Source organism: Crocuta crocuta, unplaced genomic scaffold (genome assembly GCF_008692635.1).
Source record: "Crocuta crocuta isolate KB4526 unplaced genomic scaffold, BGI_CrCroc_1.0 scaffold282, whole genome shotgun sequence".
In the NCBI taxonomy this organism is placed as follows: Eukaryota; Metazoa; Chordata; class Mammalia; order Carnivora; family Hyaenidae; genus Crocuta; species Crocuta crocuta.
In genome coordinates this window covers 6,890,983-6,914,128 of record NW_027529174.1, presented here as the reverse complement: position 1 = coordinate 6,914,128, position 23,146 = coordinate 6,890,983, and the positions used below count along the sequence as shown (strand labels likewise).

Below are 23,146 nucleotides of genomic sequence, written 5' to 3'. Positions count from 1 at the left end.
TGAATGTTTTTATTTATTTTTGAGATACAGATAGAGCATAAGCAGGGGAGGGGGAAAGAAAGGAAGGAGACAAGGATCTGAAGCAGGCTCCAGGCTCTGATCCGTCAGCGTAGAGCCTGATGTGGGGCTCAAACTCACGAAATGAGAGATCAGGACCTGAGCCAAAGTCGGACACTTAACCAACTGAGCCACCCAGGCATCCCCCGACATGATATTTCTAAGGGACAGTGCTGCTGTAGACCACAAAGGAAGCAAGGTAGTGGTAAATTTCCATTGTTTTATTTTTGTCCTACTCATACTTAGAGGGGAGCCCAGAAAGCAACATTTCTTCTTTCAACCTTCTCTAGAGAGAGTAACTGAACACAGAACTGAGATTTCAAATCAAGATGGATATCATCGAGGGGTGTACATAATTCTTCATAGATAACAGTAACTAAAAAAAAAAATTATCAACTTACGTTCTTACAAAGCACCTCCAAATGCGTTATTTCACTGAATCCTTGATCACAAACCTGTGAGAGGAACCTTGTTCCCATTTTTCAGAGAAGGAAACTGAGCCCAAGGGAAATTTACTTGCTGGCGGCACAACCAGCTACTAAGTGATGAGCAAGAGTCTGAGCCAGATCTGCATGCTCAGGGCTGCCTTGAGCCTACTTCCTAGCTTGGGTCAAACCATTTAATCAGGTTCACTCTACTTCCTGAGTGTTTTTATAACCAAGCTTCCTAACTTTCAAAGATCCAACATTTCTTCCTTTTTCCTAAAAAAAAAAATCTGTATTCTTTTTTGCTACTCTGAACACTTACTATTATTATTATTTTATTTCTTAACTGAATACAGACTGGTGCTTGTCATTTAAGGAAAATGACTGTTCTCCTGTGTCGAACTGCTCCTCAGCTACAGCCAGAGGCATACCTGGCTCCCACTTGATCCTGGGTCATCTGTTGGAAGACCCCAACATCCATGACTGTCTCGTCCCACTCCTTCCACTCCCCACAAGCCACCTGCATCGGTGAATGCTCAGCTCTGACTTCTAGCCAGAAAAGATACCCTAGACAGCTTTCCTCTTGATCAGTCTTCACTGGGGTTGGAGAGGCAATGCTGTACTTTGGCAGATGGTCACCATAAGAAGAATCAGTAAAAAGAGCCACAAAGAGGGAGGCAGACATTAAGGTCCGCTAGGATGCCTCTTCCCCAGGCAGCATGTCTCAAATGTGGGAAAGAGAGGAAGGAAAGAAAAGAAAAATGGTACAATGTGCTGCTCATTTTCTTTGCCACATTAACAGCTTTTAAATCGAGAAAGCTTGGAGAGTGTCAAGTCCAATGACCTCATTTTACACACGAGGACACCAGGATCAGATTAAGCAACTTCTGTAAAGTCTCAAAGCAACTTAGTATCAGACGAAGACCAGAAGGCCCATTTGGGGTTTTCCGTTTTTGTTCAACTTGGACAAAACTGTTCTGAATGACCACAGAGAAATACACTAAGTAAACTCGTGTAGCTTTGATCTGCAAACCACGCTGCAGATGAGTGGCATCTTGCTTGTGGGATGAGGCTCTGAAATGGACACACAAAGGGGAAAATCGGGTACAGTCAAAATAATCCTTGAAAATCCTTAGGAAAAGACCAATACAACTTCTGTCAATAAATCCCACGTGGTCAGTGTTCCCAGAGACAGAACAGGCTTATCAGTTTAGCACCAGATTAGTGAACCAGCTTGAGGTCAGAGGACAAGAAGGCACAGATTTTTAAACACAGGATCACATGTAGACCTGCAAGATGAATACATAGAAAGGCACCAGTGTTCTGAAACTAACAGTAGATCCCCTTCTAGTGTCTTGGGCTCTCATTCTGGGTGCACTAAGCAGGATGACAGGCAGAGTGGCTCACACTACTTAAGCAGTTAGCTCTCTTCTCTGCACTCCTGAGGCAGTGTCCATTGCTCAGTTGAAAACTAAAGCTCCCGACATGCATGAATCTCTGTGTTTTGTTCACTGGTGTATCCCTGCCTAGTACTATGCCTGGCACATAAGTGTTTGTTGAGCAAATGGATGGATCTACTCCTCCTTTGGTCCAGGCTGAATTCTCATAAGCTGAAGCAATTTGGGTCTAGTACATGACCTCTCAGGGTATTATACTGCCCTAGCCAGAAAAATTCACATGGAACTGTTCATAGAGAGTTTTCACTCCTCATGGGTTAAGATGAGGAGTTCACTCCCCAGATTAAGATTTCCTGGGGCCACCGTGACACTTTAGCAGGATGACCTTAAGGACTTTGGAGGTTCACTTTTATAGCTGCCTAAAGACTTTTCTTTTTTTTTTTTTAATGTTTATTTATTTTTGAGAGAGAGAGAGAGACAGACTGTGACTGGGGGAGGGGCAGAGAGAGGGAGACACAGAATCTGAAGCAGGCTCCAGGCTCTGAGCTGTCAGCACGGAGCTTGACGTGGGACTCGAACCCATGAACCTCAAGATCATGACCTGAGCTGAAGTGGGAATACTCAACCAACTGAGCCAAAAGTCTCCCAACTGCTGGAAACAAACGGTGCCCTTCCACTGTCAGCCGAAAGGCTCACAGGGGCGCCAGGCTAAGCACACTAGTGGCACCAAAATGTTCTTCACTGCCCACCCCAATGTTTTCTGCCCACTCCTAAGCCAGCCCGTTGGCTGCCTGGCCTTTCTTCACAGATGTCCTCCCGAGCTGCCGACAGAGTTTTAGCACCGATATTGAATGGCAAGATGGATCACCTACAGGACCACCCTGGCTCCCCAGCTAGCCCAGCGAGCACTGACAGGTTGCTTGTCACCACCAGCTCTGATGGCTTGGACATGTAGAAATGTACAGCAGGAGAATATTCAAACAGCTGCTGTAAGGTGAGCTGATGGAGGCAACCGCCCGCAGGCTGAGAGGAAAACGTAATTTATGGGCATCTTCAGCAGAGCTCAGAGCTGAGCAAACGCTGCTACAGAAACGATCAGGGACAAGCCAGTGCTCTCGGACCACAGTGGCTCCACCTGAGCAAAGAGAAAGTAGAGGCCAGAGACAGGGGTCAGGAAGGGGCAGAGGTTCCTGCGATCCAGAGATGAACCACCCCATGGATTCCACACCCACGCGGACAGCACACATAACCTCCCAACCTGCATGGAGATTCTCTGTCTGGAAGAATGACAAACTCCTTGCACTGTGTTTGGAACAAAGCAGAGCCAGCAAAGTCTCAGAGACAAAATCAGCCTCTTGGGTGTTGGGAATCCGGGTAGGGAAAGGATTACCTGTCTGTGCAATTGTGCTGGCTAGAACAGTGTCCCCCCAAACTCATGTCCACTGGAAACTCAGAATGTGACCTTACTTAGAAAGAGGGTCTTCACACTATATGTTAGCTAACTTGGATTTAAATAATTAAAAAGAAGAATATGAAAAAAAGAAAAAAGAAAGAAAGAAATAGGGTCTTGCCTTTGTAGTTAGTTAGGGTGAAGTCATACTGGATTAGGGTTAGCCCTTAACCAAATATAACCAGTGTTCTTATATTAAGAGGAAAGACCTGGGGCACCTGGGTGGCTCGGTAGGTTAAGCGTCCAACTTTGCTCAGGTCATGATCTCAGGGTTCGTGGGTTCGAGCCCCATGTCGGGCTCTGTTGGGCTGACAGCTAGCTCAGAGCCTGGAGCCTGTTTCAGATTCTGTATCTCCCTCTCTCTCTGACCCTCCCCTGCTCATGCTGTCTCTCTCTCTCTTTCTCTCTCTCTCTCTCTCTCAGAAATAAATGAAACATGGAAGGAAGGAAGGAAGGAAGGAAGGAAGGAAGGAAGGAAGGAAGGAACATGGAGACCCAGGGAAGAAGGACTATGGAGGCGGAGCCTGGAGTGATACAACTATGAGCCAAGGATGGCCAACAGCCACAAAAAGCTAGGGAAGAGGGGAGGAAGGATTCTTCCCCAGAACCTTCAAGGGCTTCCAGGGACAGGGCCCTGCTGACATTTTGATTTTGGATATGTAGCCTCCAAAACAGTATGTGAATAAATTTCTGTTGTGTTAAGCCACCAAGTTTGTGGTTATTTGTTATAGAGCCCTTGGAAACCAGTGAGCATCTATCTGTCCTCCTAGCTAGCTCCAAATAGACCTCTGTACACTCTTCTATCCACAAACAATTCATAAGCACCAACTACGTACCAGACACTCCTCTAGCAACGAACACAAACACAGAAAAATCTCTGCTTGTGTGGAGCTTCTATCTCAGAGTAGGAGAACCCAGAAAATAATCAAAACGAAGAAGTAAAGTATAGTCTGTCAAATGGTGGGAAGTTCAGGAAGGGGTCCGACAGAACGAGCTGGGGGTATTAGTTTCAAATCCACATGAATCGAACACTCCCAGTAAACTGTGATGCAAACATTGAACCTAGTATTCTAGTATTGTCATTTTTGTAAAAAATGGTACAACATGTGAGGGTGTAAGGGAGAGAAAAGAGCCTTCCTCTATTATGTCAGTGTTTCTGCTCTAAAACTAGGAAAACCATCAGCCATAAAGCTCATTGTGAAGGGAAGAGAATACATTAGCAAAAACCATCAAGGGGGGGGTGAGGGGGGGAATGCCCAATGACTCTGTGGCTAATTCACACTTGTTGGCTGATTTGTAAAGGAATCTAGCCATTTACCATTCAACAAATTCACCGTGTCAAAGACCTCAACAACGCACAAGCGATTTAGCTCTACAAAACCACTCTTTGGGAAGAAAGGATGCAAAAGGAGGCCTTTTGAACGGAAAACCTGTATCATCCAAGAGCCTCATTAAATTATCACTCAAGTAAAAGAGAGCTCGAGAGAACATTCCACATTGAAGGACATGTTCTAGCAACATGGGAGCCACGGGTCACATGTGATTGATTAGTGAGCACTTGAAAAATGTCTGGGGAGACTGAAGAATGGAATTTTTAATTTGATTTAATTTTGATGAATTTAAATAATGACACCAATTAAATAACAACATGTGACCCGGAGCTCCACTACTGGGGAGTACAGCTTTAGAATCACAGAAGTCTGGCTGTGCAGAAAAGCCTGACAGACTCCTTGGATCTGAGATGCGACCAGCTCTGCAAGTAAAAATAGGTCAGGGAGACTTCATAGAATGTACAACTATCATGGATAGTATTTCTAGGACACACTTATTTCCTTAACCCTCACAGTGGTCTTATAAATGGCCAATAGTATCATCCCCAGTTGCTGGATGGAGGTTGAACATCATGGTTTAACAGGAGTATCTGATTTGCCCAGGGCTTTGTAGCTTTCAAGGTAAAGCAGAGATTTGAACTTAGCTTAGACACCAAAATCCATGCTCTTCTCTCTGGGACACACCACCTAACAGCACCTTTCACTCTTATGATTTTTTTTCCATTCCCACCCTCACCTGAACAACCTAAAACACAAAAGCGTGTGTGTGTGTGTGTGTGCGCGCGCGCGCGCACTGCAAGCCTGAGTAGATTTTGTGGAACAGGTTAGGTCTGGAGCCTGCCTGAGCGCTTCCTGTGGATCTAGTGTTCTGCACCGGTCAGTAGTCCTCTCGCCAAGCAGCCCCATTTTCGGCTTGGCCAGGCAGAGTGTAATGCCCAAGACACTGATGGGGCAAACGGGATGCACGGATGCAATTCTTCTCACGCTCTCCGGGGTGTGCCAAAAATTAATGTTTTGCAGCATCTTTAATTTCAACACCTCCAGCTAAAGCGTGTGTTCTTGGATCGTGATCCCGACTTCGTAAGTAAATCCTGAACTTGGCTCCCTTTCTGGTAGCAGTCAGCATTCCTACGCAGAGTTTTGTTTCCGTCAGCAAACTACTCTACAAAAACAAAACCCTGAAAACTACCAATGTGTACAGAGAAGCCGTCGTAGTGTTACACGAGAATTAGTCGTTGCCACGCTTTGTTCTCGGAGGTTCCCCGCGGGAGGAAAGCTCCACCGTCTGAACTGCGAGGGCAGCTTCCCAGGGAATGCCCGGCCCGGCCGCTTTCCTGTCGGGCTCGCAGCTCCGAGCGCCCGGGGCTCGGCCTGGGATCGACCAGCGGTGCTAAAAGCGCCGACACCGCCATCCACCGGCCCCAAGCTGGCGGCACCGGGAGGGGGGCGCCCGCCACGGGAGTCCCCACAGGATCCGACACGGCACCACCTTCCTTCCGCCCGCCTAGCCCTCAGTCCCCGCTCGCGGAGAGCGGTCACTGGTCCCCAACTCCGTGCAGCCGGCACCGCGCGGCAGTGAGCGGGTTCTGCGACCCTCCAGACCCCGAAAAAGAAGGGCGGTGGCATTTCAGACCCTGTTCCCGGGGGCTCAGCCAGCGCGAACCGTCTGTGATGCCCTTCCCTCCCTTTCCTCTCCCGAACTGGGGGCAGCGCGGTCCCTTCCCCAGACGGGAGCGGGGGCGCGCCAAACCCAGAGCAGCTCGGAGCCTGCGCCCCCCGGAGGACGGCGTGTCAGGCGGATCTGCGCCAGGGACAGTTCGCGCGCAGGGGACGCGGGAGTTCCCGGGATGAGCCACCGCTCAGAGGGCGCCAGCGAGCTCCGGGCACCAGCGCGTCGCGGAGGAGGCGAGCGCGAGTTCGGGCTCCGCGAGGGACCGAGACCGAGGGGCGCGCAGAGGGAAAGCAGGCTTACGTCTGGGGCCGGCCGGGCTGCTGCGCGGTGCTCCCGGGGCCGGGGCGACCGCGACACTGGCGCGGAGAGGAAGCCGGGGATCCCCGAGGGGCTCGTTCCGACGGCGCCTGCTGCCGCCTCCCCAGGCGCCCGCGCGCCTCCTGGTCCGCTCGCCGCGTGCAGGACGCCCGGCCGAGGAGGGACTCCGCAGGAGACGTGCCGACGCGCCTGCCCAGGAGAGCGGGGTCTCCGGACCGACCCGATCCGCACGTTGAGGGAAAGTCTGCTCATGACCTTGCGAGGGTCGCGGACGCTGAGCGACGCGTGGGGGACCGTGCGCCCGAGGACCGGTTGCCGGGAGTTCCACGGCGTGCCGGGCGAGCCGAAGCTCACCGACGGCAGGGGAGGAAGGGGCCATCGAGGGCGGGGGGACGCAGGAGGAGGAGGGGTTGACCCTGAGTTTATCTGGACTGAGAGGTCATCCGACCTGTTTGCGGGCAAGCGCAATTCGTGGATCTTACCTGCTCCGGACCCCGCGCTGGGCGGTAGCGCTCTTCCCGAGCCAGGGCTGGGGACTGTTTCCTGGAGAACATGTCTCGCTTTTTCCTCTGCTCACTCTTATCCAGGTCGCTTTTCTTTCCCCTTTGTGCCCCTTTGGGGGTTGGGGGTGGGGGAGACGTACTACGGACGCCTTGCTCCTCACTCAGGAAGAGACAAGTTGAACTTCAAGGGACAGGGGCCCCACATTTTGTCTGCTCCACAGATCCCACCCGCGGACCACTCCCTCCCCTCACTGCTGTCTCCGGGCGGGTCCCACCCATCCGAGCCCTTAAGGACAGATCCACCGCAACCCCACCTCTTTTGCATTCAAAGAAGTTACTCTTTAGGGGCAGAGGGAAGGCCAAGCGGACTGATGGTTCTCCCCCCCCCACCCCCAAACTTACACCCCGGCGAGGACTGCAAGAAAAGAAGACCCGAAAGTTTCGGCTGTGGGAGACAGAGTAGTTGGGAGCCAAAGAGTTACTTCTCGGCTCCCCCAAATCTCCTTATCACATCCTAGACCATTTTCTTTTAGCCAGAGCTTAGCCAAGTAAAAATCAAAATAACTGCAAGCACTGGCAATAAAAGGCCAACTTTGTTTTCTCTAGAAGAGAGTTAAGGTTTTGAAGGCGAGCATTATTTGCATTAGACAAATAGAAACCTGCCTTCTGTTACATGTTTCGTGAAGAAACTGCTTTTGCAAAACTGCCTGAGACTTTGCTGAGGTTGGCGGGGCTGTGGGAGCACCTGGGGCTGCTTCCCTAATAAGCCCGGTTGGCAACTTCCTAGGAAGGGCATCCGCAGGCTGCCACTGCGCCGTCCAGCAACTCGGCGTTTGCGTCAGTGGCAAGCCTCTGCTCCTCTCCAGACAGCGTCAAGGAGGGCGCTGCGGGCAGTCACGAGGGTTAAGTCACTTTATCATTTGAAGCCCAAGACGAGTTGTCAAATGTCTGGGGGTTTGGGGGGCAGGGAGACTACACTGCATTTTTCTTAAAAATGAGTTTGTATCCAACTTGGGTCAAGTGAAAATGTCAAAAATGATTCATGAGGTCATTGAACAAATCCGTCTCCATTTTTCTGGTGGAGGCCACGCATAGTCAACAAAGTATGCACAAAGTATGCACGAGGCACCTGTTCCTTGAATATTATTGCTGGGGGAAACTGTCTACATTTGCACAACTGGGGGGAATCAGTATTTTGTTTCTGAAATGAAATGAAAAGGTAAATATATATGTATATACATATATATATAGTAAAAAAGTTGAAATGCTGACTTGATCAGGGTTCCAAACATCAGATTTGAAATCCAGTGTCTGACAAGTTTATCATAATCCACAAAAATTAAGCTCTTAGTATCCGAGGCAAGCTTTGTGTTAAGCACTGTACACGCATTCCCTCTTTTGGGTCTATCAGCCACTTTATGGGGTAGGTACTATTATGGTTTATTTTAGAGAGGAGAAAGATTTAGGGAGCTCAAGTAGCCAGTCTAAGGTTACACAGCTGGACAAGTCCTGAGCTGGGATGCCCCGGAGGCAGTGTAACTTCAGGACTGTGTTCTTATTAAAATCCTGCCGCGTCAGAAGTCATCACTGTATGGACACCAGTCAGAAAACGAGGACCCTAGGGGATTCTTCAGCCTGCTCTCCCTTGAGCAAATCACGTGGCCTTTCTGAGCCAGGTTAACTCAGTTTGCAAAAGGAGGTTTGGATTCAGTCCTCGAGGGTCCTACAGGCATTCTGAAGGCTAGTATGCCTTTGTGTCACCTTTCTCTTCCACTTTCTGCCCTCTGGTGGAGGTGCTGCAGGAAGTGTGAAATTAAAGCAGCTAACTCCATGGATTTGAGGTAGCTGGTATCCCTCTCTCTTCCACTACTATACTATGTTCTGAGAACTAACACTGCTTGCATTGCTGGTATAAAATAAGAAGTCTTTAAATTTCTTTCCAGAAAAAAAAACAAACAAAAACCCAATCAGTTCTATTACCAATGGCACCAGAGTGACTACTTGAGGTATTGTTGGCGTGACAGTAAACATCTATTTTTATGTACTTTGTAAGAAGGGCTTATAATGTAAGAAATCACAAAAATGTGAGAAGCCTCATAACACCTGAAGTACTTTGAATATGCAGAGGGCCTGCAGTAATCGTCAATGCCCCGAGTTCCTCCTTTTTAACAATTTGCCACATTTGTTTTTCAACTTAGCAACCATCAGCTAGTTTCTTACAATACTTTAATTTTATAAAAGAAACATTTCTAGTCTTTGGAAATTTTTATTATCTAGCATTTCTAGTATATATTCAACTAATTAGATCATTTCAAAGGAAAAAAAAACAAAACAAACCCTAAAATGGTTTATGGAAAGGTCAGCTTAAACATACTAAGAATGTCTCTGGGGAGGGGCGCCCGGGTGGCTTAGTTGGTTAAGCGTCCGACTTTCGCTCGGGTCATGATCTCGCGGTTCGTGGGTTCGAGCCCCGCGTCGGGCTCTGTGCTGACTGCCAGCTCGGAGCCTGGAGCCTGTTTCAGTCTGTGACTCCCTCTCTCTCTGGCCCTCCCCTGCTCACGCTGTCTCTCTCTCTCTCTCTCCTAGAAATAAATAAAACACTTAAAAAAAAAAAAAGAATGTCTCTGGGGAAAGGGTAATTTTACAGATGAAACTTTGGTCACATATATTGCAGACCTGTTTAGTGCTTAGTACTACCAATGAAAGCAATTTGAGAACAAGACAGAGATATTTTAAAGCCGCAGTCGGCATCCCGGGACCATAATAGGCAAGCAGTGGCTACGATAGATACACTAACCCCCAAATCATCCATGTAGCTATTCATTCAGCTAATACTCATTTAGGATTTGCTGGCCTCCGAGTGAACAATAGCTCCTGCCCTCACAGAACTGTCTAGTAAAAGAGATGCATTAAAGACACTCAAAATATGTTCTGGAAAAACACTTGAAAATAATGTGGGACTGGCTTTAGGGGATGTAGAATGTGGTGTTTTGGGCTGAGATCTAAAGTAGCAAAGACTTTTTACAAATATTAAAGAGCAAGAAAGAGGTGAACTGGAAATTTCCCTGTTGCAGGGAAGGGAGAGTTTGTTTAAAGAAGAAATCAGCATACCCTTACCTGCTCACTGAAATATTGTGCATATGCCAGAAGTGGCATGGGCAGACATTCTGCTTTGCTGTACGTATTGTTACTAGGACATCAGTCCCCTCCTCTACTATAGCAGAGCAGTCATTTGGGAAGAAGATAGTAAGAACTGGCCCAGAAAAAAAAAATTCCAAAGGAACTTTATTTTTAGCGCCCTCGCACCACCTAGTGCCGTTTCCCCACCACGGGACCTCTTCCTGCAAATTGTCCAAATGCTTCTACCTTTGGGCAGCATCCTGCCTGGTCTTCAGAGAGATAGTGCCCCCCTCAGTGACAGTGCCCACATGAGCAAAAACTGAGGTGCCTCAGTTCCCAATAGATTTTTCTTTCCTCCGACTGGTGAATCCATTTGCAACAGAGGTCTTGAAGTTATGAGATTAAGTCACACTTACCTTTATTATTATAGCTATTTTAAAATTTTTTTTAATGTTTAATTTTGAGAGAGACCGAGTACGAGCCAGGGAGGAGCAGAGAGAGGGAGACACGGAACCCAAAGCAGGCTCCTGGCTCCGAGCTGTCAGCACAGAGCCTGAGGCAGGGCTAGAACCCATGAACCCTGAGACCATGACCTGAGCCAGTCAGACGCTTAACTGACTGAGCCACCCAGGTGAGTAGCTAAGATTTTCTAAGCACTGTGTGGCAAGTACTTCACAAAGTGATATGTCACTTTTGTTTTTAATTCTTGAAACAAACCTACTTTCCTTTGCTGTAAAAGGAGACTACATAGGCTGTCGTGGCAATTTTTAAAATGTAAACCGCTTTAAAAGAGTTGCAGACACATAATAATAGCTAATGCTTACTGTCGCTACTTTACAAAAGGAAATTGAGGCTTACAGAAGTTAAATAATAAGTGTTGTAGTGGGCTGAAGAGTGTCCCTCCCGGAACCAATGTCCACTTGGAGGCTATGTCACCCTCCACATTTGGAAATAGAGTCTTTTGAGATGTAGTTAATTAAAATGAGATTATATCGGCTGAGTGGACCTTAAATATACAGAGGAGACAGAAGAGGGCACAGACCCAGAGAAGAAGGTCATGTGAAGATGGAGGCGAGACTCGTGATGTCTACAAGCCAAGCCAAGGCAAGGACTGACGCCCACAATCAGAAGCTATGAGAGAGGCATGGAATAGTTTTCAGTCTCCAGGAGCAACCAATCACATTGTCACTTTGACTCTGGACTTATGGACTCCTGAACTGTGCGAGAATAAGTTTCCATCATTTCAAGCTACTGTGTTTGTGGTCATTTGCTATGGCAGCCCTAGAAAGTGAACACCAGCATCTACTCTGTGGCGAGGCGTGCCCACTCTGGGGGTACAGCCGTAAACAAAACTGCACTCCTGCCCTCGTGTAGCTTATGTTCTAGTGAAGCAGATGAGACAACAAACAAATGCATGATACAATGACAGGTACTGTTTGGTGCTATGAGGAAAAAGTATTGTAAGGTAGAGGACGGCCAGATGACGGTGAAAAGGGAATGTCTCTCTGAAAGTGTTTTAACTCAAACGAATCTGGACTGGGGAATTTCAGGCTGCATGTGGATAACTCTTCACGGTGCCACATAAATACACGTCCCCACATTAACTGAAACAGAAATAAGAGAAGCTCAGCAAATAAGAGACTTAAACTTCCCCAGTAGACCAACAAGATTCCGCAATACCCGAAAATGGCCTTCCGGGTGGATGCCTAGTGTCTCGTCCGCTGAGGGGTTCGAAGCTCCCTCTCCCAAATTCCCATCTCTTTTAGGGGGTGTTTCTTCCCTCTATGAAGCTCACCAACTTAAAAGCAGACTCTAAGCCCCAAGGCTTATGGTGGTCTAATCACTGCCACTCAATACTGAGGACAACTTCCAAAGACCAGAGAGGAGAAAAAGCTGCCCTCTATCAGTTCTGGCTCCAGAGCTTCAACTAACTTAACTAACATCCAAGGATGGGCAAAGGTAACACCACGAGGAGCCCCCTGGGTCATCTGAAATAACATGAAGAGTCAAAAAAGCTTTGCGTCATCTTGAAACACTACCTCAGATACGTACCTGTGTTTAAATTTTTAACACAAATCGGGGCACCAGTCAGTTAAGCATCCATGTCTTGATGTCAGCTCAGGTCATAAGACGGACTCCAGGTGGCGCCCCATGTCGGGTTCTGTGCTGACAGTCCAGAGCCTGCTTGGGATTCTCTCCCTCTCTCTCTCTGCCCCTTCCCTGCTCATGCACTCTCATTCTTTCTCAAAATAAATGAAAAACATTTAAAAAATCAATTAAGTAGGGGCACCTGAATGGCTGAGTTGGTTAAGCATCCCGTCTTGGTTTTGGCTCAGGCCAGGTCATGTTCTTGACATGAATTTAAGCCCCGCATCAGGCTCTGCACTGGCATTGTGGAGTCTGCTTCTCTCTCTCTCTCTCAAAAAAAAAAACCATTTAATTAATAAATAAGTAAATAAATAAAATTTTTAACATTCATAGACATGAAGTTCAAGCATCAGACTTCTTTGCAAAAAGCAAATGTTTTCAATGTTTTGCTCCAACCAAGTTCCTCTAGCAATTTCAGCAAAGATTATACTAATTTATTTGACATTTGAATTTAATTTGGACTTGACTAAAGTAACTGAAATGCAAAGACTAGGTTCTGAACACTCCTAAGAGTTTAAGCTGAAAAACTAAAATTTCAATATAAATTTTCCACAAATTTCAAATAGTAAGCTAATAGACTTCTACAATGACACAAAGGAAGTAAAAAAGGTAAGGACATGACATTCACAATTTTATTTATGTCATTCCTAGTGGCTATTTGATAACTCTTCCATTCCTTCTCTGCTTCAGATTGAAGCAAAAAAAGGCAATATGTACTGCTTTATTTCCTTCCAAAGAAGTATTTAGGCCAAAGTGAACTTCATGTTGACCTTAAAGATCTATCCTGTCTCATTCATTCCCCTTCCCCTTATCAAGCAGCGGTTTCCACTCATTCAAGGGCGATGGGAACTGGGGCGAGGCATCAGCAGCACCTCCAGCATCTGGGCTGCCTCCCCGCCCATCTCCCTCCCTTGCTCCCTTCCAGTTTTTTCTCCACCAGCAGCCGGCAAATCATCGTAACAAGAAGAGCAACTATTCCCCACTTACAGGATTCCAATACTGCCCACTGCCACTGGGATCAACCCCAATACCTCACCATGGCCCACGGGGTTCGCGGACTTGGTACTTGCTACTTTCCCTCGTTTATGGATTTTTCCCTCATATCTTCAATGGAGGTCACTCAGGACACAGCTCAGATGTCCCCATACAGGCACATCTCAGGGGGGCTTTCCCAGAATAAAACAGCTAGGGCCCACTTACCCCCATTTTCATGACTTTCCATTTGGTAATACCACCTATCACACATTAAAGGATTTTTTTTATTGTGCATCTATTTCCTTCTTGCCCCCTTCCACTCCTTAGCAGCTCCTTAAGAGAAAGGATCACTCTCATCTCCAGTACCTATAAAGTACCTATCACACAGGAAACACATCTGTTGACTGAATAAATAATAGTGTGTGACTTTGGATAATCTGAACTACTAGCCAGGCAAATACACAAGAGTAAAAAGCTTAATTATTATTAATTCAATCAGTCTCATTCCTCCGCTCACTAAATTCTTCCCAACAAATGAGAAAGAAAACTGGCAAGAACGGAAGCCCAACAAACAGATGGGAAATAGGCTGTAGGCTTGTTTATTAGGCCAAGATTCTGAGATACCTGAAAATAGCTTCCCAGACAGACACCTACTTGTTCAGTCTTTAATATTCATCTTTTGGAGTAAAGAAATGACGAAAGTGTAGCAGCTCTAATTTAGAGCTTCTGAAACACCAACCCAGTTACTCTAACATGGAGAAAGGTAAAAAACAAAAAAAACAAAACCCAAAAACTAAGGTCAAAACACAAATGCCATAACGAAAAGAATGACTGCCCTTTCATTTCAGACAGTAGCTAACACTGGACGAATGCATAGAACATTAAAAATTTTTTAATTTAAAGTCAGCAAAGTTTAAAAAATCCTTCTTTGTACTTCTGTTTAAAACCTACTTCTCCACTTTTTAGTATCTACCAATTAACTGCGTTTTGCATCCAGTATTAGAGCTTTTATACATTGATACTGATACCTGGCCTAAAATGATTGGCCCCTGAATCTTTTAGATTATAGTAAATATTCTAGGTTACAAATTTGGTATGAAAAATTTTAATGAAAACATTAATCATACAAAAATTAAATAGCAAAACCGTTTAAAATCACAATCAAACAGATTTGGCTTACTGCTATTTCTCTATCAGCTTGTTTTCATAAGAACGGATTATTTCCAGCTGAAATCTATTTATAGGATGCGGTAAGAAGAAATGAGAATAAGTATAGAAAGCTCCTAAAGCCCTGTGCTCAACCAATTGCTCATAAATAGCAGTTTTTCTTTTATTGTTACTTTGAGAAGACACATACAAGTTTTGCAAAACATGCCAAACTTCAGTTAAGTGCTTCTTACACAAGAAATAGCCACATGTGAGAAATCCAGCCTGACATTTTTAAAAAACAATTATATTTTCCCCTGAGAAAACCCACTACATAAAAACGTATTTCAGTAACCGATAAAAATTCCTCCCTAATAAAACCAATTTCTGGAATCTAATTATATCTAATTATAGTTTCATGTTACAATTTAAGAGGTCTTTTAGAGAATAATTTTTTTTAAGTACAAAGTTACATGATCAAGAAAAGTACCTTTTAATAAGTAACCAAACATTGTGAAATATTCCTTTTACTGCACATACAGCTCAGTTTCATCTTAATTTTGCAAAAAGTAAAGAAAAGAAAGTTGATTTGAACTAGTAAATGAAACAACTGTGTTAACACAAAGAAGCACACTGAACAACTGACATGTTACCCAGCCACCGGCTATGACTTATGAACGACTGCACAGTTTCAGTCATGCTTTTACGATTAAACAATGTCACGCTCCCACTTCTAGTACGCTAATTAGGATAAAGCTTAACATTCTGTCCTTCTGTCAAGAGCTGGAAGGGAACACAGAGATGAACGTGAATATGTACGTCCTACAGTATACACTTCCTAATGTTCCAGATTTAGCTTCTCCAGATCCAATCTGAGGCATATTAACAGATCAGAACTTTTTAGGCCACGTCGTGGGCTATGTACCACGCACACACTAGAGCCACAAGTGCACAGGCTGGAAGGAGATAATATTTGTATTTCTGCCACAGCGTCAGCTCCACTGCCACTTCATCTCTTCTCCTGTTCTTCTTCCGACGACCTTTCAGTCTGTTTTCAAACGCCTCCAGCTCAGCCTAGATCAAAAACCAAAACAGTATCATTTTTATTAAATTCAATACATATGCTGATTTGAAATTTTCCACTTAGATGAAAATAAACCAATTTGTGAAATGTTTTAATAGTAATGGTATATAATAAATATATTGATTTGATTTAAAAAAAAAAACCTCTCTGCTACAGATTGTATTCAGCAAATTCAGAAGTTCAGTGAGCAAAAAGGGAAATGGGAGTAATAGAAGAGATCAGTTCAGATGGCAGGCCTGACTTTGGCACAAATACAGAAACATCTGATTAAATAAGGGTGTCCTAAATATAGACATTAGTTTTATACTTCAACAGCATTAACCTACTGGGTTTCTATAACACCTTCTAGCAAGTGATAAGAGATGCCCAGTGAGAATAAAAATACCTGTAATTCTAGCTTTTTACAATGCTGGGAATAAACATTAATGGTTTCTATGAAGGAAATTCAAGTGAGTAGAGGAAAAAAACTGCCAGGAATTGATTTTTCTCTTTATCAAATACATTTAAAAACAGAGTAGAAATTCTTCAGGGGAAAAAATGACTCATGCTTTAGGTAAAAATGACTATTCTAGAAAGCAGAATATAAAAATTGGTTCTAAAACAAGGATAACTGGATGATACTCATAAAATAATGTCGATTTTTATTCTACTGTTAACTTTATAAATTATAATGTAACATAATACCACAGTGCGTTGTAACTACAACACGGTAGTCCTTAACTAAAATATATATGTAATAGCCATGCAAGATTCTATAATTGTTTATTTAACTAAAAGAAATACAAGTTAACCTTTAAATAATGCAGAGGTCAGGGTGCTGACCCCACCAACAGTCAAAAATTCACATGTAACTCTTGACTCCCCCAAAACTTAACTACTAATAGCCTTATGTTGACCGGAAGCCTAACTGATAACAGTTGATGAACACAGATTTTGTATGTTGTATTATATACTGTATTCTTACAATAAAGTAAGCTAGAGAAACTAAAATGTTACTAACAAAATCATAAGGAAGAGAAAATACATTTACAGTCCGGTGCTGTAGCTATCGAAAAGAAGCCACATATAGGCGCGCCCTTGCAGCTTAAACATGTGCTGTTCGAGAGTCAAGTGTACAAACTTCAGTTAACACATCTGTTACTTTACCTGTAAACCACATTTGAAGATGGCCTACTCCTGTACTTAATTTAACACAGAGTAGCATTCTTCAATGAATCAAAATGTCAGAATATTTTCGTGGTGGTTGAAGTAGAGAACAAGATCAATACACAGTAAAAGCAGCCAAACTTGATAACTGACACAGTAAAATAACTGATGCTTTAATGACAACCCACAGTCATCATGCAGAATTTAAATGATGTTCTATACACTCTGTTGAACGGGTCAGTACATAGGGAATATATTTACAATCTCCATCCACAATGGTTTCTAAAAAGGGGAAGAAGACTCACCCTAAACTATTCCTAATAAGTTAACCTTCCAGGATTCTAGTCAATCCATGTTTTATGTTAAGAGCTTTCATAACTTATTTTGGAATATTAGGCAAACCAACTTTATAGAACCCATTAACATCAGAGGTCATTTTAGCCCCTTTATTTGCTACCTAAACTGTTTCCAATGCCCTCCCTTCCAGCCGTATAAATTTCAATTTCCTCATTCAAAAGGCAGCAGTTTGCATATAACATACCGTTTTTGCTAAGTATAAAGCATCTCAAAGTGCAAACTGGCAAATAATTATATGTCACTATTAGAAAGTTAAGTCCCTCTTTGGAGTACACAATCAATATAGTATTTGGGCAAATGGGATATCAGGAGTGTAGTTGTTATCTGCTATCGAACAAAAAGCAGATAATAATCCTGCATTTATGAATACAAAGAGGAAATAAGGAATGTATTATTAAAATAAATGCATTGGTTAGTAAACAACTCATTTTTACAGACAATTTACAACTCCGTAAAATAGAACTCAAACAGGTTTAGGTAAGTGAAGAGCTCCAAGAGGTGATTTAAAATGGATGCTGCCAGAGGAGCCTGGGGGGCTCGGTCAGGTAAATGTCCTACTTTGGCTCAGGTCATGATCGCACGGTTCATGGGTTCGAGCCCCACATTGGGTTTGCTGCTGTCAGTGCAGAGCCTGCTTAGGATCCTCTGTCCCCTTATCTCATTGCCCCTCCCCAGCTGGAGCACGCACACACGTGCGCACACTCTCTCTCTCACTCTCAAAAAATAAATATTTAAAAAATTATTATTTTTGAGAGAGAGAGGAGAGACAGAGTGTGAGTCAGGGAGGGGAAGAGAGAGAGGGAGACAGAATCCAAAGCAGGCTCCAGGCTCTGAGCTATCAACACAGAGCCGGATGCGGGGCTCAAACTCACAAACCGTGAGATCATGACCTGAGTTGAATTTGGATGCTTAACCGACCGAGCTACCCAGGTGCCCCTAAAAATTTTTTTTAATTAAAAAAAAAAAAAAAGGATGCTGCCACACTCCAACCCCCACCCACCAACCTAAAGGGGAATTAAAATTCTTATCACTGGAGAATCGATGAGCTTGGCAAGGAAGTAAATTTGGGAATATGCAAAATATCTGGGAATATGCAACATTTCACGCTTCTTGAGAGGCTCAGGATAGCTGGACTGAAGTGAATGAATGGCTAATTTTTGTTTTGTAGGAACTATATTATTTTCAGTCCAGAAAACAGTAAACTAGCCCCTAGTTTGTATGTGGAATATACCTTGTGTTTCTATAAAAGCTAACAACAATACAAAGAGACATAAATTTAGGTATTTTGTTTAGTTACCTGTTGCCTTCGTTTTTCCTCTTCAAGAGCAGCTTTGGCCTCTGCTTCTTTTATCTGTTTTATAGACATTTAAAAGTATATTACCATTGTAACCATCAAATTTTATTCAGAATTTTAACATCTTCCCACCCAGGATCCACTAACCGGTAACAACTTTTAGTAACTTTATACTGAAAATTACTTAAAGACATGTAATGGTTATACTGATAAGCATTACCAAGGTTCTGTTTAAGGGCCTGGAAGGGGAGGGGATGGGAGGGATGGTGTCAGACATTATATAAACATTTCAGCTTAACAACTATGATAGACTATTATTAGATCACAATTCAAAGAGTTACTTACAAAATTGCAAAATGAAATATTTTTAAAGCTGATTTGTTTTCTCTTGAGCTATCATACTAAGCCTATAATAAGTTATTATTAAATACCACTCTTTTTCCAGAGGTGAAATTGACCATTTTCCACAAATGTTCTATCTGGAAGGGAATCTTTAGTATCAAACAAAATCAAGAATTTTTCATTGACTGCATTAATGGAGGAAAATGGTGACACTAGAAGTAACCCGAACAGCCAAGAATTCCAAAATCTGATTTTGTATTATTTTAACCTAGCTTCCAGGAGGCTTATCTTAACATTAAAATGAACAACTATGTCCCATTCCAGAGCACATACACTAACTGGTACAGAAAAATCCAGTACACACTGGACAATAAAGAACACACCTGGGGGTTCAAAAAAGGCCTATGAAACTAGGCTTTTATTACAGAAGTCAAAAAGATGAGATTTGTTTGTCATTAGCACATAAAGTAATGCCCAAAATAAATATGAAAAGGCCATTAGTTAGCAAATTGAAAATGACGTTGAATGTAGCATTACCTCAGACGCTTTCCGTTTCATTTCCTTGCACGTTGTGTCACATTCTATTGAAATCTGATTTTCACGTACTTTGTTACACTGCAATTCCTACAAATAATATTTTTAAAAATTTGATTTTAAAAGACATTTCCCTCAAAGTCCTAACTGTATGTCATAAAAAAACAAAGTTTCTCTAACAGCTTACGGTTATGCACATTAAGAGTCATATTCATGAATATTTAATGATGATATGGTTACAAGCATTAAATGTCTTATTCAAAGAGTGATTATTCCTGTATTTCCTCATAACTGAAAAAAGTAAATACTATAAAATTGAAAGCATCCATATAATAATTATTTACTAGAGCCACTATGAACTTAGCTTCAATTTCATTTTTATTCTTTTATTTTTATTGTGTTTTGTTATATTACAAAGCTTCCAGGGGATAAATGCTCTAGAGTAGTTCCATGCAACACCGCTTTCTGAGATCATGAAAACGTCCTAAATCTGCACAACCCAAGAGAGTAACCCTAACTACATATGGCTAATGAAAATTCAAAATGTGTCTAGTGAAATTGAAGAACTGAAGGCTTACGATTATTTAATTTAATTCATTAAAATTCAAATTTTAAATACCCGTATGTGCCAACAGGTATATGCAAATGTGCTCAACATCATTAATCTCCAGGGAAATGTAAATCTAAACCACAATGATATAATCAACTCACAACTGTTAGATTAACTATAATTGAAATGCCAATAAATAACAAGTCTCAGCAAGAATATAGAAAGAAAAGAAACCTGTCCAGTGTTGGTGAGAATGTAAATTGGTATAGCCAGTATGAAAACCTTAAAAGAGATGTAGTATAGGTTCTAGCAGTCTTACTTCTAAATATACAAGAAATGAAAATAGTATCTGAGATATCTGTGCTCCAATATTCATTGCATCATTATTCACAACAGCCAAGATTTGGTAACCATCGATGGAAAAATGGATGAAAAAAATGTGATCTGCCTACCTACCTATAATGGAGTACTATTCAACCATAAAAAAGGAAATCCTGTTATTTAGAGAACATGGATGAACATGGAGACAATCATGCTAAGTAAATCAGATATAGACAAATATTATATGATCTTATTTATATGTGGAATCTAAAAAATTAGAACTTAGAAAAGGTGGGAAGAGAATGGAAATTGCTAGGGGCTAGGGACGAGAAATGTGGAGAAATTGGTCATTGGCTACAAATTCTCAGCGAAAAGATGAGTAAGTTCTAAAGAACCTAATACGCAATATGGTAGCTATAGTTACTAATACTGTGTTATGCTCTGAGTTGATATGACCCCAGCTACACTTTTGGGAGAGTGTACACCTTATAGAGCAAATCTCTAAATATCAGTGCTCTGTACTCTTATTTCTCTACCATGTAAATCCAGTATTTCTCACCATGGAATTTTTTAATGTAGAAATCTAAGGAAACAGAGACTGTTAGGGAAGAATATGGAGTGATGTCATGCTACCCTGTTGACTTTATTATTATTGTGCTCTTCAGGGTTGCTGTTTTTTTTTTTTTAATGTTTTATTTATTTCTAGGAGAGAGAGAGAGAGAGACAGTATGAGCAGGGGAGGGTCAGAGAGAGAGGGAGTCGCAGACTCTGAAACAGGCTCCAGGCTCTGAGCAGGCAGTCAGCACAGAGCCCGACGTGGGGCTCGAACCCACAAACCGCGAGATCATGACCTAAGCAAAAGTCAGACACTTAACCGACTAAGCCACCCAGGCGTCCCCTCTTCAGGGATGCTGTTAATCCTGCTGCTAATTGCCACTGTTGTTTGAGATGAAATTCACATGAACATAAAATTAACCACATTGAAGTGAACAATTCAGTGGCAGTTAGTGTATTCACAATGTGGAAAACCTTTATCGCTATTGAATCTAACTTTGGGTTGTAATGAAATATTGCTTCATTGATTAATTTATTTTGTTCCTCTGATTGTTTCAGCTTTGGCCACTAGGAGCTTTTTCAATTAACTGGTTTTTTGTTTTTGTGCCCCTTTGACATAATCCATCAATGTGTGTGGTTTTTTTCCCCCCAATTCTACCTTTAATTGACATTTGAGTTGTTCTCAATTACTGTTATAATAAATTATGCTGCTAGAGATATTTTTGTACATCTCTGGTGTAGAAGTTTATCTAGAAAATTCACTTTAAATGACATTATCTGTATCATATGATAATGCCGAATATTTTTCCAATGTGTTAGCACTAACACAACAGTATATTATTAAGCTGTCCTACTGAGTCACAGTCTCTGCAACACTTGATATTAATAGGCTTCAGGTTTTGCAAATCTAGTAGCTATGAACAAGATTACATTTCATTTCTCTATTAATCAGGTTGAGTATATTTCAAAATGCTCATTTGACATTCATGTTTTCTTCCTGTGAAAGGCTTCTTCACAAATTTTGTCCATTTTTCCATTTTGATTTTGTGTCTATTTTCTTATTGATTTAAGACAATTCTTTGGCAGTTGTACGTATCACAAACATCTTTTATTTTTCCATCTCGTCACTTTCTGTCAAGTATCTTTCATAAAGAAATAAGGCCTTAAAAATAAAACTACTACATTATATACTTTACATGTGTTATGTAAGTGTTCTCACCACAAAGACATGGTAACTGTGAGGTAAATGTTAATTAGCTTGATTGCTGTAATCATTTCACAGTGTATGTGTATGGACAATCATCATGTGTATACTTTAAATACACATAATTGTTGTCAATTTGCATCAATAAAGCTAAAAAATATTCAAATAAATAGCCATATGTGGCCAATGGCTACCAACTCATGCAGTTCTAGAGAATTATCTGGAAAGCTACAAATTCTCCTCTCAACGATTTAATCTTTCTTTAAAGTTTTAAAATTTTGGTAAGGCACCTGGGTGGTTCACTTGGTTGAGTGTCTGACTCTTGGTTTCAGCTCAGGTCATGATCTCACAGTTTTGTGAGTTCAAGCCCCGTGTCTGGCTCTGCACTGACAGCACAGAGCCTGCTTGGGATTCCCTCTCTCTCTGCCCCTCCCCTGCTTGCAATGTCTCTTGTCTCTCTCGAAATAAAAAATTTTTCATTTTTGAAAATTGGTCTGAAGCTTATATTTGCACTTAGGTTGCACTTCAAGACCTCCTTAATGAAACAACAAAAAACTAATCTCCCCTTTCCTGATGATATGACATCAATCCTACAATGGATTTGTGAATTACTCTGTAATAAAGTAAGGGGTCCTTATTTTAAATAGTCTTAGAATTTGCCCCTGTAGGTGTGTTATCTACCTTTTCTTTCTTTCAGGTATCACTTTTGCTCCATGTGTACCTATTTTTATCAATTTCTTCTTTCTCACCATACTCTCAGATACTAATTTTTAGTTTAAATTTATCAGAGTTAAGATATGGGATCATCAAATCCTATGAGCGAAGTACATATGCTTTAGTGAAAACACTTCATAGCATGGACTTTTATTAGAGGGGGTTTTAGCCCACTTAAGTTCTTCATTTTAGACTGAGGTTGGTGATAAACATAGTCTTGTCTTTCAAGGATAGGCCAAACGAAGAAAAAATAATATATACAGGGGCTCCTGGGTGGCTCAGTCAGTTAAGCATCCAACTTCAGCTCAGGTCATGATCTCATGGTTGATGACTTCGAGCCCCACATCAGGCTCTGTGCTGACAGCTCAGAACCTGGAGCCTGCTTCGGATTCTGTGTCTCTGTCTCTCTCTGCCCTCCCCTGATTGTACTCTGTCTCTGTCTCTCAAAAATAAATAAATATAAAAAACAATAATAGGGGTGCCTGGGTGGTTCAGTCAGTTAA

General features: G+C 42.5%; 2 protein-coding genes across 4 annotated transcripts in view; both read right to left on the bottom strand.

Annotated features, from left to right (window-relative positions):
• The window catches only part of CORIN (corin, serine peptidase), a 244,707-nt gene extending 236,673 nt beyond the window's left edge, over positions 1–8,034 (bottom strand). For all 3 annotated transcript variants that reach the window (XM_077757822.1, XM_077757821.1, XM_077757823.1), the window contains exon 1: positions 6,633–8,034. In XM_077757822.1, coding sequence (XP_077613948.1) covers positions 6,633–6,902 — 270 coding nt within the window. In that variant the 5' untranslated portion in view covers positions 6,903–8,034. The remainder of the gene's footprint in view (positions 1–6,632) is intronic.
• Positions 8,035–14,485: 6,451 nt separating this feature from the next.
• NFXL1 (nuclear transcription factor, X-box binding like 1) overlaps positions 14,486–23,146 on the bottom strand; it is a 79,206-nt gene continuing 70,545 nt past the window's right edge. The window contains exons 21-23 of the mRNA XM_077757732.1: positions 19,303–19,389; positions 18,427–18,480; positions 14,486–15,616 (exon numbers count right to left, since the gene is read on the bottom strand). Of these exons, the coding sequence (XP_077613858.1) occupies positions 15,443–15,616; positions 18,427–18,480; positions 19,303–19,389 (315 nt within the window). The 3' untranslated portion in view covers positions 14,486–15,442. The remainder of the gene's footprint in view (positions 15,617–18,426; positions 18,481–19,302; positions 19,390–23,146) is intronic.